This window comes from Carassius gibelio, chromosome A10 (assembly GCF_023724105.1).
Source record: "Carassius gibelio isolate Cgi1373 ecotype wild population from Czech Republic chromosome A10, carGib1.2-hapl.c, whole genome shotgun sequence".
Lineage (NCBI taxonomy): Eukaryota > Metazoa > Chordata > Actinopteri > Cypriniformes > Cyprinidae > Carassius > Carassius gibelio.
In genome coordinates this window covers 9,241,712-9,262,804 of record NC_068380.1, presented here as the reverse complement: position 1 = coordinate 9,262,804, position 21,093 = coordinate 9,241,712, and the positions used below count along the sequence as shown (strand labels likewise).

The 21,093-nt window shown below is 35.7% G+C and overlaps 2 protein-coding genes across 3 annotated transcripts; both read right to left on the bottom strand.

Moving 5' to 3' along the window:
* Window positions 1–1,050: 1,050 nt before the first annotated feature.
* LOC128021102 (fasciculation and elongation protein zeta-1-like) lies at window positions 1,051–10,100 on the bottom strand. Of its 2 annotated transcripts, none has more exons than XM_052608034.1 (10): window positions 9,830–10,100; window positions 7,821–8,172; window positions 6,274–6,373; window positions 5,175–5,261; window positions 4,484–4,649; window positions 3,781–4,055; window positions 2,904–2,984; window positions 2,716–2,791; window positions 2,524–2,589; window positions 1,051–1,914 (listed from the first exon to the last, which is right to left on the bottom strand). In XM_052608034.1, the coding sequence occupies exons 2-10, from the start codon at window positions 8,135–8,137 to the stop codon at window positions 1,898–1,900; spliced, it is 1,185 nt and encodes a 394-aa protein (XP_052463994.1). In that variant the 5' UTR covers window positions 8,138–8,172; window positions 9,830–10,100; the 3' UTR covers window positions 1,051–1,897. The 2 variants fall into 2 exon arrangements, with proteins under 2 accessions (XP_052463994.1, XP_052463995.1); XM_052608035.1 differs by having other exon boundaries at window positions 7,821–8,169.
* A 3,923-nt stretch (window positions 10,101–14,023) lies between these two features.
* LOC128021101 (vacuolar protein sorting-associated protein 26B-like) lies at window positions 14,024–19,274 on the bottom strand. The gene is made up of 6 exons (XM_052608033.1): window positions 18,785–19,274; window positions 17,380–17,536; window positions 17,081–17,245; window positions 16,788–16,963; window positions 16,513–16,655; window positions 14,024–16,288 (listed from the first exon to the last, which is right to left on the bottom strand). The coding sequence occupies exons 1-6, from the start codon at window positions 19,005–19,007 to the stop codon at window positions 16,154–16,156; spliced, it is 999 nt and encodes a 332-aa protein (XP_052463993.1). The 5' UTR covers window positions 19,008–19,274; the 3' UTR covers window positions 14,024–16,153.
* Window positions 19,275–21,093: the final 1,819 nt, after the last annotated feature.

The following is a 21,093-nucleotide window of genomic DNA, read 5'->3' as shown; positions in this document are numbered from 1 at the left end:
TGTATGATGTTTAACACAATGGTTCCCAAACTTTTTAAACTCGTGGCCCACACAACCAAACACATGTTTGTGTGGCCCACTGCAAAAAAATGAACTGACCTCGCTATTGTTGGGTTAATAACTTGTTCTCAGAAGCTAGATTGTTAACTTTCCTTATTGAATGAACTGGCAATGAACAGGAAATAACTGTAAAAAAAGTAAAGTAAAAAAAAAAAACAGATCCAGACAGCCATTTATGGATGTTTGAATTTGTTGTTCTGTAGCATAAGCAGCAAAATATATCGGTGGTTTATTCTTAAACCAATCAGCGAGCTTGAATAGTGGAAGCATAGTTACAGTTTAATATTTATTTTTGTTATTTAATTATATATATATGAAATTATGATATTATGTAATGACTTAGACGATTTTTACATATTTTAACAATATTATTATTTCTTTAAAAATCACTGGTTGAAAACCACTGGTTTAACATATCATGTATTTTGTTAGATTTTTGCTTTATTGACTTACAATTACTTATTTTTATGCCAATGCTAATTAATAATTAAATTAATGCACAAGGAAATCAGTGGTGCGTCCGCATATTTTTTCGCGCGCTTTTCATTGGAGTGGAAAGAAGACTTGCTTTAAAAAGAGAGCAGAAGGTAATATAGCTACTATTAAAACTACTGTTTTAAGACATTTCTAGTGACCCATTGTTAATAATACTTGGAAAAGATGATCTAACGCGTTACGTAAAAAAAAAAAAAAAACTGCAAGCTGTGTAACATTTTAGTCAGGGTCAGTCTCAGTAATGGCTAAAATAGCCTAATATACCAGCTAACGTGACTGGTACTACATTCAAAATTAGCGAAACATGTATAAGGTTACCTCTGTTTTTTATGCGTTATCTAACATTTGCTATATTTCATAAATAGTTTTTAGAAGACAGAAAACATCTAACGCTGTTGCAAACAAGCGAAGTGTTTAATGAATTGTAAAGACCTGCATGATATGACTGACCTCCAGTGGATAGTTGCGGTATTATAAAGAAACAGTCATTCAGGCTTTCACAGGGTTTGACATTTATTGGAATTATAACTCAGCAATACTTCACATTCCTCCATGTCCCTTAGTAAATAAGAAATATATACATAAAGATGTAAGCACAACGCATGAATAACAGTTCTGTTAAGTAAAAAAAATTAAATAATAATTTTTAATAGACAAATGGATGGACAAAGAAACCACATTATGTTGAACTGTATATTTCATACACAGGATGGGAAAAAAAATCTCAGGTTACCCAAAATAAGAAAAAAATTCTCCCTATAACTTGGCATTAATGTAGAACACTAAACATGCTTTATTGGCTGAAATGAAGCCACAATACTAAAACGGCAAAAGCTGAAATTATGGATGGATTCTTTTTTTAAATGTGCTCTCGAATCAATTCATCTACGCCTTAATAAGATTGTGAATAATGCCCTTCTCATCATCACCTGTGTTCAGAACGGATGTGAATGATTGAGTAGTATGTAAAATGCCTTATGTTAGGCGTATATTTAAAAATAAAAATATTACCTGATCGTAGAGTTAAATTGATTATAGTTCACCTGTTACCCTTACACGTTCCATATGGCTATTGGCCCAAAGTAACGCACGTAGTAGAAAACATGTAAAGCACCAGGCGCTGTGGAAGGAAACCTTGTGGATATGTGAATACAGGAAGGGCCGTGAGATGGGCAAGGTCAAAGGTCATTAGTTAAGCAAGAGAAGGATGGTTAGATGTTCAGGGTCCCTCGCTGATACTGAATAAGGGAGCTCATGCAGCTGGGCTGGAGAACAGAGAGAAGACGAACGAAGACACCCGACCTATCCACAGTCTCACCATCAGCACGTCACGCTCAGGACTTTAGGTAGGACACAGAACTGCAGGATGGAGACGTGATATTGTGTTCTTGGTCTCAACACTACTAAATGTGTGTGCATGTACTTCAGATGCATTTATATACTGTATTATACATTGTTATTATAGTTAATTAAATGTAAAACCATTTAAAAAATTGAAATCTATTTTAAAAAACTTCAACTTATTTAATTTCAGCTAGTTGCCAAAGAAACATTTCTCATTTCATTTAGTTTTACTTGATGCACTAAAATAACTAAAACTGAAATAAAATTTTATAAATACTAAATAGCCATATCAAAAAAAAAATTATAATAATAATTGAAAAACTCAGTGATACTACAATAATGCAGGTGAGTTATTTATGAGAATATTTAGAGGAGAACAGTGATATTCTGTGAATCCAGCTATTGAATAAAATTGATATAGAAATATACATTATCGAAAAACTGTTTTCCACGTATAACCTATTTCAGAGCCACAGTTAGTTTCTCTAAAATTTCAGAATAAATAATAATATTATATAAAAATGATGACAGCTAAAAACACCATAACCTTACAAAACACCATTTAAAACATCATTTAAAAAATTATAATAATACAAAATTATTGTGGTAGATAGTGGTGGATACCTTTTAATATATAGTCCGTCAGGAGGGTCGGGACCTTCTCACTGTCTTCTTTCATGGCACAAAGAACTGAAAACAAATATATCAGTTGTATTAATGGTCACTATTATTTTTTCCTTTGATGGCCTGAATTTGTAAAGTATTAAATCAATATTAGCAAATATTACTATTATTAGTGCAGTTCAGTACACTTACTTTTTGTGAGCATTTGTAAGTCATCCACAGACGGAGGAGCCCCTTTTTTCTCATATGGGATGACTGTGTTTAGGTACTGTCGAACATACATATAAAAAAATTATCAGAAAGAGTACACAAATCAGATCTTATTCCTGCATATATATGCAAGTTTAGTTCAGAACATTAGCTGAAATACTCCTCCTTACCTGTCTTTCTGTCCCTGTGTTCCCAAAGGTCTGTCTGATGCCTGTCTGCAGGATGTTGGAAAGTCCCTCCATGCTGAAGCGCTGGAAAACATTAAAACATCAAATATTAGTAAGAGCCAGAGACTTCCGCTCACATTCTGTACAGCACACATCCTTCGCCAAACTAGGAAATCATCTAGAAATTCTGAAAAAAAAATTATCTCATTAAGTATCCACAGATTTCTTTCAGCAAATTATTAGATGCATGTATAACAATAAATATTATAATATCCATTCTTACATTATACTTACTGTACATCATAATGTTGTGATGCCATTTAAGTATTAAATTTATTTCTATTATGTTGTATTTGCATGTTTTGAGGTTTCATATATATATATATATATATATATAGAGAGAGAGAGAGAGAGAGAGAGAGAGAGAGAGAGACTGTGCATCTTAACAAATATTAATGTAAAAAATAAAAGTAGTAGCCATTTATCAATTATCAGCCATGACATACAATACAATAATCCTAAGCTTCTGAGTTCAGGGATAAAATGCAAACATAATATATTAAATCTGAGCTTCACAATTTGCCGCATTTACTAACTCAAGCCACTGTGTACAAAATAAGTCAAATGATCAACTCATCCCTGTGAGAACATGAAGGATGAGGACGCAGAGATGAAGTTCTAGCAGGATGTAATGAAATCTCAGCGGCATTACTGTAAGAGGAAGCTGGTATTGCCTTCACAGCTCATACTGAAGGGGAATGCTTCCTCTGCTCTTCCAGTAAGTGCTTAGCGCAGCTGAAGAGTAATGGGCCAAGAACCATTAACCAAAGAGAGAGCTGTCTGTGCATGGAGTCTGAATGGAGGTAAACAACACACATACTTTTGCAGGCATGCCCCCAGTCTTCTCGGAGCGGGCAGATCCTTGTAGACTCATGGCCTTGTCTTTACGCCTGCGCTTGCTCAGCTCCCTTTGCTCCTTCTGTCTGTTCTGGACCTCCATCAGAGCTGTGATGAAGGTATTCTTCACTTCCTTCTCGAACTCCAGCTCATCCCTCCAGGCCAGCTGGGCCACCAGTTCCTCCGAATACTCTCGTATCGACGCCTCCATTCGACACAAGATGTCAAGCAGCGCCGAGCTTGGCATCAGCCTCAGACCTACATAACAAACATGCAGTTTAAAAAGACTTGGTCAAAGCGAGCAACACTTGACTTTCACACTGCGCTAATGTAATGTTTCTTTAGTGTCGTTCTATTTTTCATTGGCTTTTACTCTACTGCATCTTTAGTTTCAAAAACACGATCTGTTTCATCTGTCCATGGTATGAAGAAATGCTGAAACAACATAGCTTAAAATAGAAACCTTCCCTATATACTCGATAGGCACTTGTTTAGTATCCTAGGGAGCATGTTTGTATTGACCTTGATCTTGATCTTTTGCTGACGGACATCATGAACTGTATTTATCAATTATATATAAAGCAGTATTTGTTCATCATAAGGTTCATCTGAAGATTCATAAAAAAAACTTTAAAAGTCATCCTGAGGTTCACATAAATGAATTAACTGCAGGTTTGAGGGAGCACCTTCATAGGAGCAGTTGTTGTTGGAGGCCTGAGACAGCATGCGGATCTCCTCCAGTAGAGAGGGACTGCTTATAGAGGAAGACACCCCGATATCATCCTCCTCCTCTTCCTCTGTCTCTCCAGGATCTGGTGAGTTTTCCATCATCTCCACAATCTCCTCAATCACCTGGTGAGAGAATAAATGACAGATGTCAGGGGGCGTTTAAACAATTTTGAGGACACAACAAAACTGTAGTTTTGAATTTTAGCCTTGTATACAATGAATGAATAGATATAGCACACTTGATTTTAAATATAGCATAGCTTTAAAGCTAGGTTACTGTTCAAGCGTGAACCTGCTCGATGTCCAAATACAGTATTAGGCTAAATGTATCAACCGTTAGTATCACAAAATGCTGTCACAGTAAGTTATTAACCTTTTGATGCATTAATTGTTAAATAACAAAAAGCTAAAATAATCCTGTCCTATAAACAGCGTATAATCATTATATATATATATATATATATATATATATATATATATATATATATATATATATATATATATATATATATATATATATATATTTATTTATAAATGTATAACTTTTTTTTTTTTACCTGTGCATCACATTTGTTTATATTGTGTAAAAAGAAAACAGACAAAAATCACAATTTTTCTTAAAAGGCATCTGGAAAATGTTATGCTCACCTGATCAGCTGTAATAAGAGGTTCTTCACTCAGACAGCTGGCATTGTCATTCTTCTCGTTCATCTCATCCTCTTCTTTTTCGTGGATCTTTAAAACCAAGACAAATGTAAATGAAAAGCTTCTCAAAATGTTTAGTAGCACCTGCCATATCAAAATTAGAAGATGGCAAAGAGGAATGGCTCCATTTAGTTCCATTACACTCATTGGTAATGTGTTGAACAGAGTGCATTCAAATGTTATCTTTGCAGCTCTTCTGAAACGCATTGATTTACAAAAGAGTCTTGACTAAACTAGTCAAAATCTAGCATTAGATTACCTCATTTAACTTTTAACTATTAACTACTTAACATCTGACCGGTTGCAGTAGTTTTTAATTAGTGCAATATTGTGTAAAGACTGTAACTGACTCATCTCACATGGTGACAAAATATCATGAACATTATATTCAGAGCTTCTGTGGGATTTTTTGTTGTGTCTAAACTGTTTATTGCAAAGCTTGTGGCAGGCTGATTGCCAGGGAAAGTAGATCAGGTTGGGTTTTTGGCTCCGAGTGACTGTATCTGTCATCCATTTGGCATAAATATAAACACCACACCCTAAATCAAGAGGGCGAAGCTGAACTCTCATATAGTGCGGCAGTCATTTCCTCAGAGGAAATGCCTTGTCAGTGAAGGAGAAAGATATTCCAAGATCTTTCAAGAAAATATATTTCAAGATATTTGATGGCCAATGCATCAGTGATAACTTCAGTTCAATTAATATAATTTGATTACTATTATTAATAAATTACCTTTACCAATAAATAGTATTTATTGAAATTAACCAAATAATAATATTAATACCAGGGGTAATCTAAATAGTTATACCATTGTATGATAAAATTCACATTATAATATTAAATTACTAAAAATAATTTAATATAATCATATAAGTAAAGAAAGTAAGAAAAATTTGTGTCTGCATTGGTAAACATATTTTTGTCCTTAACATGTTATTGTACTCTTGACTTATAGTCATGTTGTGTAACACTAATCAGTAACCTTGCAGTGTAGTATCATGTCAACACCATGAATGTTATCAGAGCAGAGCAGACATTTACCTCCTGGTCTGAGAGGTTGCCGTTCAGTGTTTCTGAGGTGGGGTCGTCCCAGCTGGACACAGGGGAGGGGATGTAGTTGTCAGTCAGAGCATCCCACACGCTACAAAAACACATGCATGGACATTTATATGCACAACGTTCCAACCGACACACAATGAAAATGGAACAAATGAGACGTTCGTTTACACAAAAAATGAATAATACAATCTTTAACAACACCTTTAATAAGAACTCACTTCATTAACTGAGTAATTTAATTTATATGTATCAATTATGATTTGTTAGCACTGAGAAATATTGAGCATTAGTTCTATGTGCATTTGTGCACCTTTTTATTTTAAGATGTTCTAAGTAGCTGGTTTGCATGTTTATATAACTGGGCTAGTGACAATGCTTTCTTTCTCGTTTCTATGTATTAATCTACATATTGAAATTACTCTCTACACTTTCTTTGTGCCTCTGTCTAGTAATCCAGGGAACAAGTGGCCATTCAAAGTGTGCTGATCCTCTGAGGGCACACAGACACAAGACTACCAGCCTCCATTCCAGCCCTGCAACAACACCAAACTGGTACAGACTCATCGTCTACCATATGCCATTGTCAGAATGAGTTTAATTTCTGTTTGCTGTCTGGAGATCTTCAAAGGCAACATCTTATCTACAATATTTACCAACCACAGATAATATTTTTTCCAAATACTGAGAACTGCAGCAGGCTGGTTTCTTTAATTCGTCAGATGCACAGCCACAGGCTGATTTCTAGCGCAGGGACAGATTTGTGTCTGAATACGAGCCAAGAACAAAAGCCACAGGCAATGAGAACACATCACAGCGGGAAGCGCAGAAAAATAACATGCTAACAAATCATAAATCAACTACATATTTACAGCATAAACTATGAGAGTAATGAGCAAGATGCTCAAATACTGGAAAACCCAGTGACATTCATTTTTATCTCTTACAAGGCTACAAAAAGTATAAAACATTTTGATTTCAATCTCATTTTGTAATTTTTATGCTCTTTTTTATTTTCTCGCTATAATGTTTGTGTGTATATTTGCCATTACAGTCTAAATCAGTGATGATGTTTGGACTGTTTTAAATCAACAATTATGTGCGCTAAATTTAAAACAAGGGATTTTTTTGCGAGAGGCAGATTTGACGGCAGAGAGAGAATGGTGAAAGGCTGCCAGCACAGACAAGTCATGACAAAAAAAGCACCGAGGCGTATAAAAATTTGCTGAATAATTCACGGCCAAACCGTGGACACACGCACACAGACAGGCTCTGGTGATGGCCAAAGGGTATTTTTATACAGTTTGATTCGCAGGCCAGTTGGCAAGGGTGTCAGACATGTCCTCACTTTTGATTGGCAGAGAGACAGCCTGGATGGGGATATTTATCAGCACAGTAATAGCAGTATACATGCTAGATTATTTGGGTGGTGCAAAAACGTGATGCATCAAACTTCATACAAAATTCATTAATTAATCTAGCTATATTTATTTACTTGATATATATAAGGAGTGGAGCAGAAACAATCTTACTCTTCATCTTGAAGCCTCTCCTCATCCTCCTCAGCGTGTGATTGGTTGCGGACAGGTGCCAGACCTTCTGTCTTGGTGTTGTAATTGTGGAAGCACACGTTCAGCTTCTCGTCAAATTCATTAACGAGGTCCTCCATGGACTTGAAGCTCATCATCTCAGAGAAGTTCTCCAGCTCTGAGAACTCTTCACGGCACAGCGGGGCCAGAGGAATTGTTTTGTGAGGCCTGCAGGAAGGCTGCTCGGGTTCGAGCTCATCCATCTTGCAGGGCCGCAGATCCTCGAATTCCTCATCCAGGCACACCAGAGGGGCTTCCATCCTGATGCCCTCTTGATCACACGTGGAGGTTGCTGCTGCAACAGTCCCCAATTAAAAATATGATTATTGTCAGTCTATCATTCAACATCTCAAATCTGCATCTAAAACATAAAATGCAGTTTTAAAATTTTGAGTAATTCAAATAGATTTTTCACTTCTCAGCTAAAACTTTATTTGAATATGAAACATTATATAACAGCAATGGCTTCTTCAGAGACAAAAACATTTTGTGAGGCTTTTTTAACTATGAACATTTGGACTATGAAATACAGTTTCTCCCAGATGACATCTCATTAAATGAATTCCCTTCTTTTCCACTAAGCGAGCAGGGAACAGGAATGACTGCATTTTACTCAAGCAGAGTGAAAGTAGTTGTGTTTAATTTGCATGGTGGTTGCTTCAGCAGAACCCCTGGGATTTCTCCCTGGGATTTTTTATCCCTATTTAATGAATAAAGGGACTGTGAGGCAGCCAGAGTCAGCCTGCAATTAAAGCTAATTCAAATCCACTTTTTCAAACATGAAAAAAATAACACTGTATGTAGAAATATAAATGTAAGCTTTTTTTATGCAATTTTTACTGGCTACTATTATTACTGTTTCTAGGCAAAAATGCATCTTGTTATATTCTGATTCACCCAAAATAAATGCTTTTTACATTATGTTCAGCTCAAAATGACTTCCACAAATATTCACTCTTTATTAAAATTAACCTTCAGTTCCTGCATCCTTTTTGGCTTATGATCTGACAGTTTTCATGAATGAGCTCTACAGGCTTTATCAGGCATTACATCAGGCTAAAAGGCTGCAGGATAGAAATCCATTTAAAACAGGCTAGCATAAGCTTTAAACCCAACATTACATTAGTCAGCAAAGTTTCATTCTACTAATACACTATATTATTTTACCCTAGTATGTATGTGTCTGTCTGTATTATGTCAGAATCAAGAGAATGACCTTTTTCACCTCACGGTTTTTGGCTACTGATTGATTTTTTTTTCCACCACCTATAATTCTGTGCCTATATGGCCAAAACCCATTCAAAAAACAAAGCACAGAGGTAATTCAGTGTTACAGTGATAAAGAACTGTCCCTCATTCACACATCCTGAGTAATGGGTTGATTGAGCAGGAATGTAAATAGCATATTGACTGGCCATGGAATAGAAAGAACACTTTTGCTGTGGGACCCCTGCTGAGAATGACGTCATCTAAATGTGCATCTCATTCATATTTATCACTGTGCTGAAAAATGCAAGAGATATTTCTCAAACACATTACATAGAGGATACATTTGGACCACAGTGAATTTGCGAGTGCCAGTTAACAGTGCTTGTGGCAGGTGTGCCCTATATTGTGAAATATGAATAAGAACACAACTATGTCAAGATAAGATTAATCGATGAGCCATGATGGGAAAAAATATGGCGGATATAGGTCAAACCATGTGGATTTGAAAATATTATTTTTTTAATTATCCAAATGGAAGAACAACATTCAAATTGTGCAATACAAAAATAACAATTATATATTTTTTCTAGAAATATGTGCAGAATGAAAATGGGAAAAAAAGGGATGGATGCAGAACGGATGGAGATCAAACTTACCCCATTTCCCAGTGGGAATAATGGGAAAACAATGGCGGGATGGAGACGGTGTGATGGAGGAGAGAGAAAGAGAAAGGAACAAATTACCTGCAGAAGAATCTCTCCTTGTGTATCTGGATAGAAACAGCCCCTCCTATTCCAATATAGTCAGAGAGAAACCACCATCAGCAAATCTTGGTCAGGATGAAACAACAGCAGACACAATCATTCCCATCACACACACAGAAGCTCCGTGTCGTGATGGCCTCTGTTCTAGTCCACGGCGTCTTGTCTAAGCCAGTCAAGGCTCAGAGTGTTGTTTTCTGTGCATTAGCAGCAGCCGTCCTCTCCTGTTCCACGGAGTCTGCGCATTGCTACGGCAACTGACGGAATCATCCACCTCACTGCCCCTCCCCCTTCTGCTCCTCTCCTCATGCACCTCACTCTCTCCGCCCCTTACCCCTCCCGCTCCCTTTCTCTCAATCTGCCATAAGCCAAAGCCCTCCATATTCATGAGGAAGGGGAAAAAAATAATGAGAGGTAATGGAGAGAAGCTGTTCTGGGGCTTTAGTCACACCTTGAACTCGCTTGTCATCGGCCACATCAGGGGTCTCTTGGCAGTATCCCCTTCTCATTATCCCTCAAAGCACGCTCAAGGGATTTTCAATGAGGAGGCCTTGCTAACAACAACATGTAATGCCAGTTACTTACTGTCAAGTCATTCTTATTGAAATGAAAGCTATAAATTTGGCAAGATTACAGTATTTTAATAATGTTGTGGGGTCAGAGTGATAGTATAGCATAGTAGGGTCCAAAAGTCTGAGACCACTAGTGAAAATGCTTCTATATTGTATTTATATATATATATATATATATATATATATATATATATATATAAAAATTACAAGTGATGTTATAGGTATAACAATTTAACTTCAAATTAACATATTGTCAAATGTTACAAATTTGCTAATTTGATTAGTGACCTATAGAATGTTCAAAATTGTGAATATTTTATTGAAGTCAACATTTGTTTGTTTAAATAACGTAATATCAGTAAGTGGAGGGTTTTAATTGTTCATACTCATTTTCCCTAGTTTTACATTTAGATTGCCTTCAAAAACGTTAAATACACTAACAATTTTATACTTTTAAATATAATATTTTGCTAATCTTCTCCATTTTTATTATTTAAACAAAATAGAATAGACTTTTAATAATATGCTGTTTATCAGTTATCGGACATGACATGAAAATAATTATGGTAACACAGATGCACTGCTTCTCCACAATTCAGTCAAAAGACTCGGAATGACGGAGGCCCCTTCACCATGGTAACTGGGTTTGTGCAGCTGAGCATTGCGCTTGGAGCAGTTGCTGCGGTTATTGGTGAAGGACTGGAACTGGCCCATTATCTGCACGCCTCCACTGAAGGCCCAATAGGTCTGAACAATGTGGCCGCTGGATTTATTGAGCTAAGACATTGTTTCAGCTGACATTTAATATTTATGATGTGAGAGCAAGTTACTGTATTTACTATAGGAACCTCTAGTCGTTTTTGTAGGGCAAGATGGTAGTTTGCCCCTGCCACTGACACCTTTGACAGAAAATCAGTAAACTAAACTTAAATTGCCAATAAAATGTTTAATAAAAAATTGATTTTCCTTAAAAAAATAATACAATTTATTTATAATGTACTATTTATAGCAGTAGTAATGAAAATAACAAAAATACCTTCATATTAATTTCGTCTAGTACAAAATCAGATTGAATTTCTTTCTAAATGAAAAGTGATTTTATTTCTCACAAGGAACAAAACAGCCTCCCTGAGGAAAACATATGTTGTAGGGCTACTCTATATTGTGTGACAGATTCAGTTCAGGATTTGAACACAAAGGCTTGTTATTTCTCCTCAGTCCTCATTACTGCAGATGTAGAGAAAGAGGACTTCAGCTATGATCAATACTCATCCAGGTTTCTCTTCTCAGCTTCAGAATTCACTTGGAAAATACAGCTGTCAGCACCACGGCCAGCCGATCAATAACAACATCTCCTCAAAGCCAGAGGAAAACTCATCGGCTTAGGTATCTGCCTTTATACTTGTTCATCTGGAACATTTTACAGCGAGTGAGAAATAAAAAGCTTATACCTAAATGCCTAGAGTTTGGAGTAAGATTTTTTTTTTTTTTTAGTATCTTATGCCCACCTCACGATTTTCGTGTGATTTTTTTTTTTATATAATTAAAAAACTGTTTTCTATTTTGATATATTTTAAAATGTAACTTATTCCTGTGTAGGTACAAACCCGATTCCAAAAAAGTTGGGACACTGTACAAATTATGAATAAAAATGCAATGATGTGGACATTTCAAATGTCATTATTTTATTCAGAATACAACATAGATGACATATCAAATGTTTAAACTTAAAAAAATATATATAATTTTAAGGGGGAAAATAAGTTGATTTTAAATTTCATGGCATCAACACATTTCAAAAAAGATGGGACAAGGCCATGTTTACCACTGTGTGGCATCCCCTCTTCTGTCTGCAAACGTCTGGGGACTGAGGAGACAAGTTGCTCAAGTTTAGGAATAGGAATGTTGTCCCATTCTTGTCTAATACAGGCTTCTAGTTGCTCAGCTGTCTTAGGTCTTCTTTGTCACTTCTTCCTCTTTATTATGCGGCAAATGTTTTCTATGGGTGAAAGATCTGGACTGCAGGCTGGCCATTTCAGTTCCTGGATCCTTCTTCTACACAGCCATGATGTTGTAATTGATGCAGTATGAGGTCTGGCATTGTCATGTTGGAAAATGCAAGGTCTTCTCTGAAAGCGACGCCATCTGGATGGGAGCATATGTTGTTCTAGAACTTGGATATACCTTTCAGCATTGATGGTGCCTTTCCAGATGTGTAAGCTGCCCATGCCACACGCACTCATAAAAAACCCCATACCATCAGAGATGCAGGCTTCTGAACTAAGCGCTGATAACAACCTGGGTTGTCCTTGTCCGGATGTCATAGCGTCCCAGTTTTCCAAAAAGAAATTCAAATTTTGATTAGTTTGACCACAGAACAGTTTTCCATTTTGCCACAGTCCATTTCCAGTGAGTTTTGGCCCAGAGAAAATGCCTGTGCTCCTGAATCATGTTTAGATGTGGGTTGTTTTTTGTCCTACAGTAGCATTCCTGTTTGTGATGCAGTGCCGTCTAAGGGCCCGAAGATCTAGGGCATCCAGTATGGTTTTCCGGCCTTGACCCTTACACACAGAGATTGTTCCAGATTCTCTGAATCTTTGGATGATATTATGCACTGTATATGATGATAACTTCAAACTCTTTGCAATTTTTCTCTGAGAAACTCCTTTCTGATATTGCTCCACTAATTGGTGATCCTCTGCCTATCTTGCCTTCTGAGAGATGCTGCCACTCTGAGAGGCTCTTTTTATACCAAATCATGTTGCCAATATACCTAATAAGTTGCAGATTGGTCCTCCATCTGTTCCTTATGTACATTTAACTTTTCCGGCCTCTTATTGCTACCTGTCCCAACCTTTTTGGAATGTGTAGCTCTCATGAAATCCAAAATGAGCCAATATTTGGCATGACATTTCAAAATGTCTCACATTCAACATTTGATATGTTATCTATATTCTATTGTGAATAAAATATAAGTTTACGATTTATAAATTATTCCATTCCTTTTTTACTCACAATTTGTACAGTGTCCCAACCTTTTTGGAATCGGGTTTGTATTTTCAGCAGCCAATCATTCTAACATTCTGATTTGGTTCTCAACAAACAATTATTATTTTTGTTGAAAGCAATTGTGCACATTAATATTTTGTGGAAACTGTGATACATTCACTGATGTGCAGTGAAATAATATGAAAACCCATTATCAAATTGGCTGTAGTGCATTGCTGATTGGGTAAATGAGGTTAGTCTGCCCTCTAGGGGTTATCAAGAGCTACTGCTGACTGATTTTCAGTATTTACAAACTCAATTAACCTCAAAAAGTTTAATTTTACCATGCAAATCAAATTCTTTTGGAGAAAGATATAAAATGAAACTGAGTTTATGCATTAAAGATAAAAGATACTCATTTTAAGACCAATTCAAACTCCTTTAGCTCTTTTAAGAGATATTTAAATACATATGTAAGATAGACCTTGTGGACTTTTAATGAGAAATATTCACAAAGGCAGCACTGTATAAGACCACAAAACAGCTTACTTTATACAGCTTATTTTTCCATTCTGAGTTCCACTGCTGGTGCAATGACGACACGCAACACTGAAAGTTTATAGGAGGGAAAAGATTTTTAATCAAAAAACAAAATGTCATATACAGCACAATTACTTAAAGAGCAGTTAGGTTATGTCTGTTCTGCACTCATATTTTACATAAGCACAGTTCTAGAATCTTCTAGAATCCATTTTGTAAACTCTGCTAGTACCTTAGAGTGATTTCTAAATTATTTCAAAATCATATACTTAGAGTTCATACATAACACTGTACATACATAATATTAATATAGAAATATGGTTATCTAATGCCATTTTAAGCAGCACTTTATTTGCACAATGATAAATGTAAAGAAAGTTGGGAAACAACAAATTATTTGTTCCTTCTTCGTTTTGAAAGAATACACAGTGCTAATTTTGTAAAATCATATACGTGAAGTCAGTAAACACAGTGTGGCACACAAAGCTATGAGTATTCTGCAAAGAAACAGCTGAGACATCAATTACACATAGCTTTAGCCCTCTGTGACAGGCCTTGCCACCTTTTACTAGTTTGACACCAAAAGCAAGGGTTCCTGATATGGTATGTAAAAAAATAAAAAAATGAAAAAGCTATTTTCTCAAACAATATCCAGAATCTAATGTGTGATCAGTATCTCACAATCTTTCATCAAACACATCACAGATCTTAGTTAATGTTCATTGCCGGACACACAGACCATTTTCTACTTAAGTGAATGGAAGTACTAACAGAAGACCAATATTATGAAATTGCAGTCTCACAGAAGGGACATGATACATCCTGTTTTTTTGGACGGATAAACACCCCCACGGTCCTAACACGACAAAGAAATAATCATGACAATGAGAGCCATTAACAAGGCAGCCGTAATGAGCCTGCAATCTCAAAATGGGTGTGCAGTTACTTCAAGGATATTCATCCCTGTTAATACTTTTCATACTGAATACACACTTTATCAGTATTTTCTAACCTGTATGTTATGGTCAAAGATTTCTGACATAGGGCTATTGGATAGTGACTGGTTAGATATGTGATGTACTACGAAAGTTGATCTCCAGTGTTGGTAAAAATGAGAACTAAAATAAGACATTAATGCCACCTGAATTATGCCACCGAACATTAAACATTAAAACAACCAATGATAACATAGTAACGCTTCAAAAGTAGGTTGTTCAATAGTTAATCCTTTAACATTTATAAGTCTTGATTAATGTTAATTTTTACATAAAAATAGTACATTTTTACTTTAAAGTTTTTTTAACATTAGTTTGTTTTATTAGCCAACACGAACTAACAGATAAGCAGTTGAATCATAATTAATTTATAGATAAACATTAACTAAGATTAGCATTTTGAACTTTATAAAGAAGTGTTACCCAGCAACGTCAAACATTTCGGTTTCCCATACCAAAACATCAACAGAAAAACACTGAATTAAAAGTAATTAAAATTATAATGTATAATTTTATACACTTTTATAAACACTGCAATTAGGTTGTTCATATAATGTTATATCATTATATCTGCACAATCTGACAGATAAAATCAGGTGCGTTTCAGTTTAGCTGAAGCAGAAATGCGTACGTAATTTTGCGCTGATATGGAGTTATGGGTCCCTCCGGAGACACTGAAATCACATCGGCAAAAACCCTGAAGTGCTTAGAATTTATCGTCTGGAATGGCCACAAAAGCAAAAAGGCATGTATTGGTAAATAAAAAAAGATCACTAAAAATATGAATTAGTTCAACACCATTTCATTAAAAACAAAAATGCAATACTGTATGCAATGTATGGGTTATGAAAGAAAAAAAAATCTACAATAGCAAAACATTCGATGCAGAATTAATTTGAAAAAGACTGTGAATGAAATATGGAGATTGGAATGGGTCGATTAAATTCAGGGTGGCTGGCAAAAAGTAAACAATCTCCGAGGAACCCCCAAGAAGAATTTGTAAATATCGCATTGAGGTTTCTGGAATCAGTATTTTTACTTTTCATATTCATCCCTTTTTAAAAGCAACTTAGGAACTTGTTGATCATAAACTGGAATGTTTAGGAATGTGAAATATCACGTTTACATTGCCATCTATTTTGGGAGCACGCATCTTTAAATCCATACACACGCTCTAACAAACATGAGATGATGAGAAGACATAGTTAGGTTTAGTCGTCCTCCTCTTTAGCTTGAGAGAGTGCTTTCTCTGAGCTTGCCGAGCCCTCGAAGCGCTGGGAGGCGATGGCAGCTTGATGGGACATGCTCTTTCTCACAATGTCTCCCTTTCTCCATAACGTAATCTCCTACAAATCAATAAAAGTGTCAATTCATTCATAAAATAGATCATGTTCTAGGCATTTAACGGTTAAAATATCCCTCCTGCTACACAAACAAAAAAGAATGAATCATTAAAATCAAAGTGGTCAAAAATGGAAGTAGTTCTTAATTAAAATTAAAGTGCCTTTGTTTTGACATATACTTTGCTATTTTTTTATTTATTAAATTAGTAAAAAAAGTAAAGACCAACCTGTTGTTTGAAGTAACGTCTCTCTTCTTCATCAATGAGTACAAGATTCAGGTAATAACGAACAGAGAATTTTTTATTGATGTCCCTCATAGTGGGCGTCATCTCGTACCCAGCCAGAAAAAGACGGATGGGGATGGATTCACCTGAAGCCAGTACAGATCAAGTTAAAAATCAGTACACTTCATTTCATCATTGAAACCAGAGTGAATCAGTTTCACATGAATCCATCAGAAACGTAATCCTTATAAACTGAGCTGTTAAGAATAGTTTCATACCTCGTACAGGCGCTCCATCCATTATCTCGTATTTTGCAATGGTGTCATTTTCATGGTACACATTCGGCCCGGTCCCTGTTGTCTCCCGTTTAATAATATCAATCTCCATGTGTTTGATCTTAATTCGCACCAACAGGAAATAGATCTTCCCCACAATCACATCTTTCAGGTGATACCTGCCATTTAGGTGAAAAAAAATACACGCAGGATATCAGTGGATGAAAAAAAATGCATTTTATTAACTGGTTTTAGTTAAAACCATGAACTCCCATCCTCTGGCTGTCTTGGCTTACTTGGACTTGTTGTACTCAAACTCAATGTGCAGACAGTCCTCAATTCCCACCTCCATCTTGATGGAGGAGTTGAGTTCTGGATATGTGCTGAGTGTGTGCACTACAATTTCCAACTCTTTGCAGATGTCATTGAGTCTCCTGCTGATGGTCGCCCGCAGGAAATAGCTGTAGGACAAATAAGAGTTTAAAATAAAACCATCTAAACCAACTTCATAGAGAGTTAACTATCAACTAGGTGCATAATATATTGTTGTAGCTCATATAAACAATATATCCAGAGCTACACAACGGGAACATACCGTAGTTTTACATTCTGGCCTGTGTAGGACTCGTACGGTTTCTCCACGTGTGTGAACTCAAAATCAAAGGTCTGAGATTGAGCCATTTCTCCAGGCCGAGCTAAATCCTTAACCAGAGAGACAAACTCATGATGGTTACCTCTGTCGAAGTACAGCTCTAAGACAAAAAGCCACAGGAGAGAAAAAAGAAGTTACTAGAAGCACAAAGTTTGACATTGTTTCTTAATAAAATGTTAATATTATGTTTGTGTATTCTGTTTCCAAGTGAGAACAATCCGTTAAGGCTTTGTGTTTGTTAGGTTTGCCAGGTATGAAACAACACAGTGTTATGCAGTAAACTATGTCTTTAATATACACTAAATAAGGTTGTATAAATATCTTGATAAATTAAATAGGCATCAGGTGAAAAAAGACATTTTCTTTCCATATAAGTTTCTGCACATTTCTTTAAAATGCAATAATGGTATATGCAACTTTAAATACATAGAACAGGGGAACACAGGCATCTTTTATGGAACTTGTTCATTACTGAAAATAAAAACAGGATTCATAGCTTGTGACGAGCATCTAGGGGTGTGGTTCCTATTAAACCGCGTTTTTTACTAGAGATGGGAGTCGACTCATTTCGGAGATTCTGTTCTTTTGAACAATTCGTTTCAAAGAACGGGATAAAAGAACTTAATATGGTTATTTCATATGTTGCACATAGTACTATTTATTATTTATTTTCCTCCATTTAACTGTTTTCCTCCACTTCAGTTTGTTCCAGCCACGATCATGTTAACATCGCGACATTTGTTTACAATATAAATATAATTATTTTAATTTACATTAAAAACAATAACATTTTATTTACCTTTCTTAACTTAAAAAGTCCAGATTCAAGTTCTTTTTGGTTAATAAACCATGTCCAGTACAGGTTTTACAATTTGTAAAATTTCTGCTTTTTAAAAATCAACTTATTTTTCGCCAAATCATCAGTTCTAGACTAGTGAGTAAAAAATGTCCGAACAGGGCGGTTCTCGGATCAACAGGTCGATCAGTTGTTGGCTGAATTAGGAAAGCGTACTTGTGGATTGCCTTTTTTGTCATATAAATATACGCTCCGAGCGATTTCTGAACGATTCATTGCTAATCGTGAAGGAATCATTAGACAGGCTTTGTGAATCGGATCGCTCGGCTCACTGAAAACATCCAACTCGAAAAAACGATTCGTTCGTGTTTGTAATTTGACACCTCAACATATTAACATGTTATTACTTAAGTCTGGACCCCCCTTAATTAAACGTTATTTACGAAACAAATTTGCCCGCGACACCTCCAAACAAACGAACACAGATGTTAAATGTTGAATTGTCACATGACAGCACATACGTTGCATCGCTCGTTCTAACGTTGTACTTACCGATTTGCCCGATAAATTCTATTTTGATTCCTTGATGCTCGAGCCTCTTGCCTGGGTTTTTTAGGGTTACGTTGACTTTCCCAGAGACTGTCTCCCCATCGTAAAACAGGAAGTATTTATCCTTTTTCCCGTCCTCTGTTTTGTGCTCGACTTTTTTTCTCGTCTCGGCATCATTTAGAACTATGTCAATTTCAGCAGTTTGTCCGAAACTGAAGAAGCTCATCCCGACACCTTGTGCTGGACTGGAATCCTTTTGTATTCTAACACCTGGACCAATTCCACATCAATACAATCCCGTCCTGTTCACAAGCGAGCTGCTTTGTCTTCTGCAATGCATGTACGTTTATAATAGGCTGTTTCAAATAGTTTTGAGCTTATTCTTCATATGGCTACTGTATTAAGACATGCAGATGTTTTTTCTTTTCCAGCAATGTACAAACAGGCACAAGCTTCAGAAATGAATTTACTACCGGGATAGTCCACGTAAATATTTTATTTTTCAAAATAAAAGTCTTAAATAGACCAGAACTCAAATGTAACAGACTGAATTTAATTTACCAATAGTCAAATGTACATTAGAGTAGTTGTATTTAGGAGTTTTAAATATTTTAATTTTTAATCATTTGATGCACACAAAATGTTACCCAGGGGTGCACAGGTGCGCATACGCGACCAAAATAAAAATGCGATTTGTAAATTATATCCAGACCGTTCATTGTGTACCAACATTGTTGACAGCTGTTAATGCACCTTTTTAGATCGATTAACTGTGATACTGTATAATATTTCCACTCAAAGCGAAAGCATAAATCTGGGCTATGCTCTGCTGGTCTTAGAACAAAACTCATAACTGATATTTCATTCCCTCTGCAGCAGGCGCAACCCGCCAAAATAAAAGCGTGCTGATTTTAGGTTTGCAAATAATGAAAATACATAAAATAAATAAAGAGTTAATATTAGCATCGTATTTTCAAAGGAAGTATAAAATAAGTGTATTTTTATTTTATACGCAATTGATTTAGTTTGAAATATAATAGTATTATTACACTGATTATTTGTTTATTATTTGATTATATTTTGCTTATTATTTTATTAAAATACAAAATAAATAAATGCAATAGGCCCTCATACTTTAATCTCTGTTAATAGTTATTTTATTTGTATAGTTATATTTAATGAACCTAAGTATGTGCAGTGTGAGTTACAACCCAATTCTCCTGGTGCTCTCATAAGAACCAGACCGAAAAAGATTATGTGCATCCCATGTGCATTTGTCATATCGGATGCGGTTTCTGCAGGTCTTCAAATGTCTTTCCCACTTTCTCAAATTAAGGGCTTAAAGTAAAGTCATTAAGTCTTCATCAGTTCATGAAGGCATTAAATGTTGCATGCACTAAAAAGTTCTTAAAAGGTCTAAACAATTACCTTCAGACAACCTGCAGAGAGCCCTAGTTTGTTGAAGTGTCATATTAAAAATAAATAAAAAAGTTATTTTCTATAAGTTAAACGTCTTTGAAAATGCTGACAACACTGTCTTCGTTAAAAAAAAAAAAAAAAAAAAAAAAGATGTAATGATGCACCCTGTTTTTATACAGTCTATGGATGCACCCTGGTCTATGAAGTTAATGTCTGTTTTGTTTTGTTGAAAATGTGAATGTAAAGCTACAATGTGTGGTCAAATTCTTTCATGGCAGTCAAAATCCTCTGGAATTCCTGTTTAACTGAAAGTATAAGGCATATTAACATTTATTTATATCAAACTAATGGGCTACTTATTTTAACATATATTTTAATTAGAAGCAAACAATCCAACACTGACTAGTATCTTTTTCGATTTTATTAACTAGATATTAATAATGTTCACACAAAGAAAGAAGTGTGGTTTCAGTAACCACAGTTAGTGTTGAAACAGCCATGTCAGGGATATGCTGTGTGTATCTAAGCAAAAGCAAAAGCACTTTATTTGGCCTTCAGAAAGTAGATGCCTCTAGGAATATTCAAGGTTACTACCAACAGAACAGCAAAGAATTTTATGGACGACTGTTTTGTGAACCTAGGAGAGGAGATAATTCAGACTTTGCTACGACAATCTGGCGCTTCTGAATCAGCTATTGTGAGTATGTTTTGTTATTAGTTTAAGTATTTGCTATTGAATGTTCAAATGTGGAGTTTTGCGTGTCGTGTGTGTGTGTGTGTGTGTGTGTGTGTGTGTGTGTGTGTGCATGCACACGTGAGAGAGAGAGAGAGGGATTGGGTCACATAGTGGCGTCAGCTCTCTAAACCGTCCATGGCTTGTGTACAACAATCAT